The sequence below is a fragment of the Sinocyclocheilus rhinocerous genome, unplaced genomic scaffold, assembly GCF_001515625.1.
Source record: "Sinocyclocheilus rhinocerous isolate Xijiao unplaced genomic scaffold, SAMN03320098_v1.1 scaffold133, whole genome shotgun sequence".
In the NCBI taxonomy this organism is placed as follows: Eukaryota; Metazoa; Chordata; class Actinopteri; order Cypriniformes; family Cyprinidae; genus Sinocyclocheilus; species Sinocyclocheilus rhinocerous.
The window spans coordinates 52,612-58,995 of NW_015628317.1; the positions used below are offsets into that span (position 1 = coordinate 52,612).

General features: G+C 37.5%; 1 protein-coding gene across 1 annotated transcript in view; it reads right to left on the reverse strand.

Annotated features, from left to right (window-relative positions):
* Positions 1–2,142: 2,142 nt before the first annotated feature.
* The window catches only part of ankrd52b (ankyrin repeat domain 52b), a 28,204-nt gene continuing 23,962 nt past the window's right edge, over positions 2,143–6,384 (reverse strand). The window contains exons 20-27 of the mRNA XM_016548825.1: positions 4,874–5,093; positions 4,675–4,762; positions 4,510–4,593; positions 4,005–4,150; positions 3,793–3,875; positions 3,618–3,700; positions 3,444–3,535; positions 2,143–2,743 (exon numbers count right to left, since the gene is read on the reverse strand). Coding sequence (XP_016404311.1) covers positions 2,550–2,743; positions 3,444–3,535; positions 3,618–3,700; positions 3,793–3,875; positions 4,005–4,150; positions 4,510–4,593; positions 4,675–4,762; positions 4,874–5,093 — 990 coding nt within the window. The 3' untranslated portion in view covers positions 2,143–2,549. The remainder of the gene's footprint in view (positions 2,744–3,443; positions 3,536–3,617; positions 3,701–3,792; positions 3,876–4,004; positions 4,151–4,509; positions 4,594–4,674; positions 4,763–4,873; positions 5,094–6,384) is intronic.

A 6,384-nucleotide genomic window follows, 5' to 3' on the forward strand; every position in this document is an offset into this window, starting at 1 on the left:
ACTCGAATAGGTGAATGGCTCCATCCGTTTTGCCAGTTGCCAGTTGTTCGTGCAGGTGCACATTTGTGATTCAATTAGGCTACAGTATTTCAGAGAAACGGGGGCTGTATCCGAAATCGTCCCCTATACCCTCAAATAGGGCACTATTTGAGGGGACAGCCATTTTTAGTGGTGTCCGAAACCATAGTGGACGTTCTCGAGTGCACTCATTCAATCCCACAATACACTGCAACCGATGTACACTCAACGGCTAGAGATAACCCATAATGCACTGTGAGAGTCGAATGAATTCCCGTGTCTCGCCAGAAGATGGCGCCCGCAGCTGACTCATCCATTAATTTTAGCGTAATACAACACAGGTACAAATTCATTGTAAATTGATTATTAAATTGTTTAACTATGGTTTATACATAATTTCCGTGACAGAGTTCAAGATAAATCCTTTAATCTTACTACTGGAGCTGCCCGTTTCAAATGATTATTAAACAGCAAGCAAACTATGCAAAAGCGGCAGTCCTTCCGGTGCACTCAGTGTCCGAATTCACTCACTCGTTTTCATCGACTCCTTCAAGTGAACTGTATTTGTGGACTAATGTAGGGAATAGTGAATGAGGGTATGGGGGGCGATTCCGGATACAGCCGGAGTTTCCCCAAAGCATCAGCAACTGCAAGCGAAGTGTATTGATAGGGACCTGGTGTTTCACATCAAAGTGGATTTTATCATGGCTGGAACGCTTTCTTCTGTAGTACCTATGTGCTTAGTAGTTATAAAGTGCACAAATACCATCATGTTTAACATATAGCTGTTGAAAAATTTTCCAGTTTGTATTTAGTATTAAAATGTGATTTATTGTGAAAATGTTTATTTTTTGTTAAGTTTTTTTGTGATAATCCACTGAACTTCACTTGTTCACTATTACTTCAAAGTGTTGCCAGATGTACGATAATTATCGTATTTGTACGATAATTTTGATCTCTGTACGATGTACGATCAATAATGAAAAAAATCCCATAATGTACCAGAATTTCAGAATTCATTTCAAATGATGGTCGTTGTAATCATTACTCATTGATCGTACACACCTCAGAGTATGTTAGGAATGCGGGAGGGTGCCCTGCTTTTAAGCCCACGAGAACTATGTTGCGGTCCATGACGGCATCAAATCTGTATAACGCAAAAGGACCCCCTCAACATCTGGCAACACGCAGGCTTCCGATGACAGCGACTCAGAGGTGGAGTTTGGACCTTCCCACTGAAGTACTCCTAGTTATTTATCTATTGTGGTCATTTGCAGGTCACGTCAAAAAGTTGTTGGTAGATAAATAGCTGTATTCTGTACGTTTGACTCGTGTATGATCATTTTCTTCCAAATACGATAATTTTGAGCTTCTGGTACGATACTTGGACATTTCCAATCTGGCAACACTGTTACTTCATGATTGAACTATTAAAATGAAATCCGCAAATGAAAAGGAAAGCAGCCTTAAAAAGGCAGAGGAACTGTCGGAAAAATGTCAGCAAAAAACCTGTAGATATGCTGATATATAAAATGGTAAAGAAGGTAGTAGTTCCATATGACATGCAAACATTCACATTTCGCAAAAAATTTAGACCTCAGTCAATTTTTTATCAGAATTTAGATGTCTATATCAGGATATATGTCATTTGTTTTTCTCCAATTAGTTTTACTCCAATATGTTTACTCCAATTAAAAATGTAAAAATTATTTTGCTTTAAAATACATATTGTGCAACTCTACTGTAGTTAACTGTATGAAATGATTATTAAAGTCTACTAGAACTGTTTACTAACGAGAAATGAGGATTGAAACAAATAAAAGCACAGTGCTACCTTAGTGTTACAGCAAACACATGAATGGCAAGAGTGATACTGTGACACACAGTTGTCTGTGACACAAACTGTGTACATTTGTGTAATTTAGTTTGTTTAGGTAATTAAAGAGCTAAAAGTGTTATGAATTTCAGTATTTATGCCTGTAAAATAAGATTCCAAATATGCAAAAACCTAAAAGTTCATAATCTGTGAGTGAGAAACATTTATTTTAATGGAATCACGTCTTGTAGTTTGCAGGGTGACTAAACATTGTTTATTTTATGCTTTTATTTTTCGCAATTTGCCTCTTCAAAAATACAGAAAAAGTGTCCAAAAAAGCTGGTAAATGTATCAGTAATAAGCTGAGATAAAAGTGAAATGATAAATTCGTATTTAGAGTACCCACACATGCAAACACAAATGAATACATTTCTGTCCATGTATACTATATGATGCTAAAACAGTAGCAGATATTGTAGTTACTTTCTAAGGCTACATATAAAGGAGGAATTCAGCACATAATGGAATGGTGCAGTTAAAGATGTACTGTATTACAAATGAATATGTCACAGTATATACTGCATGATGCTAAAACAGTAGCATTGTGTAATATTGTACAATAAAAATTACATTCTAATACCTTCTGAATAGATAAGAGGAGTTCAAAGTCAAAAGAGTGGCGGAGTTCAGTATATTGTTTGGTGTCCACTCAGCTCTATGGTTCCTCTGTAATCAGTTGTATAGGCACGGTTTTGGACAAGGGCTGATGGGATGCAGCAATGCCACAGTGCTTCATCAGACTGATGCCGCAGCTGGTGCCAGCAGAAAAAGGCATCATTGTGGAAATTATAAGAGCCAAGCAGTCTGCCACATCTTTGTTCGGTGCGCATGCCAAAGCCGGAATATGTCCTAAAATGTCAAATCAGTAAAATGTGTCAGAGATACCAGCAAAGTAGCATTTTTTCACAATACATCGACACTCATTGGCTCTTATTACTGGAAATAAAACAGCTGAGTTACTGTCACACTGCTGATAAAATGTAATTAAGTTAGTATCTTCGTTACTTTCAGTTAGTTTCTACTGAACACTGACACTGTATTTAAAGAAGACAGAACAAATACACATTATTCTACTAGTTTAAGTTATATCCTAAGAAGGCAATGTGACAAGTTTACATTAATCATATCTGTAAGCATTTTTCTGTCCACACTAAAAGCAAAAATGCTGCTTGATACGCAAAATTGGATTTTGGGCCAATGGGATTCCACTGTTTGAAGGGCTACCTAAGCTAACATGGCAGTTCAGAAATACAAACAAAGTGACTAACAGAATGTAGTCGCTTGTCGCAGTCGAGACAAAAGCTCACATTAACATGCAAGAAAATTTAGTACTTGTCACTTTAAAATGGCAACACCATGTTATGACATGATGAATCAGAAAATCATTGAAGAGATTATTAAACTAGCAGTTGGTGAGCAGTTGTTTTTTTATGTGTCTCTTCACACACAAAAATTCTACAGTACCTACTAGTCAATGCTATTGGTAAATGACTATTAGTTAATAGTTTTGGCTCTCTCTTGGCAATGTGATGGGCATAGAGAAACTCACCATCTTGATCAATGGCCAGAACCGTTGCACCTCGAGTAAGCAGCACCTCAACCACAGTGGCAAGACCATTTCTTGCAGCAATATGCAGAGGTCTAATGGTATGTAGATAGAAAAACTTGTGGAAAAAAAACAAATAATCGATGCATATACACCTATGCAGATGTGAATGCTCACGTTTGAAGTGCAGTGTTTGTGGTATTGATGAGAGTTGGGTCGTCAGTCTCCGCCAGAATGAGAAGAGCACACATTTCATGACTCTGTTGAGTTAAACGTGATGATCATTTATAATGGAAACTCATCGCACCCGGCATGCTGTTTAATAGGTCACTATGAGTGATGGGGTAATTACTCTTCTACAGGCGATATGAAGTGCTGAGTTCCTGTCGATGTCCAGCAGCGAGAGGTCTGCCCCGGCCTGATGAAGCAAGATATCTGCAACCAAAAAAGTCTGAGCTGATCACTAAGATAAAGATAACACATGTACTACATCTTTTAAAACCAGTGTTATATACATGTATGCAACAATTCTACATGATATAAAGCTCTTTTGACAATACAAACCCACAGCAGAAGTATGCCCATTCTCAGCAGCAACCATTAATGCAGAGCGCCCTGTATAATCGACTGAGTTTACATGTGAGCCGCAGGTCAATGCCAACTTCAGCGCTGCGACATTTCCCGCATACGCAGATGCATGTAAGGGAGTCCTGCAGATAAAATAATAACAATAATAATAATTCTGAAATATTGGCGGCTTTTTTAAAATCAGCTTTTAAAAAGGGAGCCTCTTATTTGTCCAAATTTGTTGTTTTGCTCGCTTGCTACGTTTGGAAAAAGATTTTAAGTGGACAACAGACATACAGCCATGGCCCAAAATATCGGCACCCTTGGTAAATATGATCAAAGAAGGCTGTGAAAATTAATCTGCATTGTTAATCCTTTTGATCTTTTATTTGAATTTTTTTAATAAAAGATCAAAAGGATTAACAATGCAGATTCATTTTCACAGCCTTCTTTGATCATATTTACCAAGGGTGCCGATATTTTTGGCCATGACTGTACATACCTTCCTTTGCCATCTATGAGGTTCACGATTTTTGTTCCCATAGTTTCAACAAGCAGTCGAGCAGCACCATCATGACCAGCAATTCTGTGGCAAAAGGAAGAGGAAATGGATCTTATCGTGGAAAGTGTACAGAAACATTTTGAAGATGAGGTGAGGATCACTCACAGTGCACAGTGCAGTGGTGTGAAGGGGTTTCCTTCCTGAAAGCTTGATGGCCTATATTCAAGTAAAGCTTCTAGACAGTCATTGTGCCCTTGGAAAATACAGAATGTTTCCTTATTTTTATGTTGCAAACAAGAGATTTGTAATTCATTAGTATAATTCTCAGCTGATGTTTCTGTACTGGAATGGAAAGGCATCTTACCATGGTAAGCAGCCCAGTGAGTAGGTGTGTAGGCACTGTAGTCTAGCAGAGAGTCAAGGGGGTCTGAGAGTGATGCTGCATCAAGTAAAGGACGCAACAGCCATGCGTGACCACAAGAGGCAGCCAAGTGCAAAGGGCTTCTGCCATAAATGTCCCTGCACAGAGAGGAGGCTCCATGCACCAGCAAAGCCGAGACACACTCTTCACTACCAACTACTGCCTGAAACACACAGAGGAGACCGAAATTCAGTTTTCTGAATAATGCATTATACTTTAAGTACTTTTGGTAGTCCCACATTTGATTTTATCATATCGCTAAAGGGAACTACAAATTGTGCAATAAAAAGCAAGTCACTACTCAGGAAAAATTAGAAATACAATTCTGAAAGAATGTCTTGTTTGAGTAGCCATCTAAATTGAGACTTTTGGTCAACGTAATGTTGATATAATTTAATGACTAAAAATAATTTGGCAACTAAATCTTTCATTTTAGGATCTACTGTATTGATTCCCACATAATTTACATACAGACATACATAAAATATGAACCAAGAGATGAATTGTTTTCTTTTTCCTCCCCCATGTAGGGTCCAAATTTGAACACAACACTGGCAGTTGTCTGGTCATTCTGGCTTAGTCAGCTGAATCTTCACACATTACATTTCCTGTCCAAGATTAACTGATTCTCTGAGGATGATGCAGTGGTCAGTCATTTGCACCTTCACATTCAAGAAAAACATGACTGATCACATTCTGATCACAGGAACATACATACATTTCTTTACACAAACACACACCCAACACTTATTTTAAGCTATCTTCCGCCTCCCAATTTCAATCTGGTTTGGTTCTGCAGTTACCAAGTCACCACCTATTTCACCTATTTTAACCAGTTCAGAGCAGGTTGAGACATTCCTGTGACCACCTGATATGATTGCAAAGCGCTTTGGGTGTACAGTAATACATAAAAAAGCACAATATACTGTACGTATATCCAAGAAATATTATACTACTGGCCAATGCGACAACCAAATAACTTATATGAAATGTATTATTATAAGAATGTATTATTACATTATATTATATTAGAAAGTATAATTTAATAAAACTTTTTCAAAAAATTCTCTTCTGACATTCATTCAGTACCTGCTGACTGTACCCTCATTCAGTGGTGTAACGTAACGAAGTAATAATACTTCGTTACAGTACTTAAGTATTTTTTGGGAGTATCTGTACTTTACTTGAGTTTTTATATTTCAGCCAACTTTTACTTTTACTCCACTACATTTCCTAATTAAAATGTATACTTTTACCCCGATACATTTCCTGGAAGCATATTCGTTACTTACTACAAAAATAGTCAAGAGTCAGAAGAACACGGACTGCAGGAAAGCAGGTTTGACGAATCAGTGGTCTGGCGTTCTATACACACACACACACACACACACATATGCGTATATATACTGTATATATATATATATACAGGTGCATCTCAATAAATTAGAACGTCG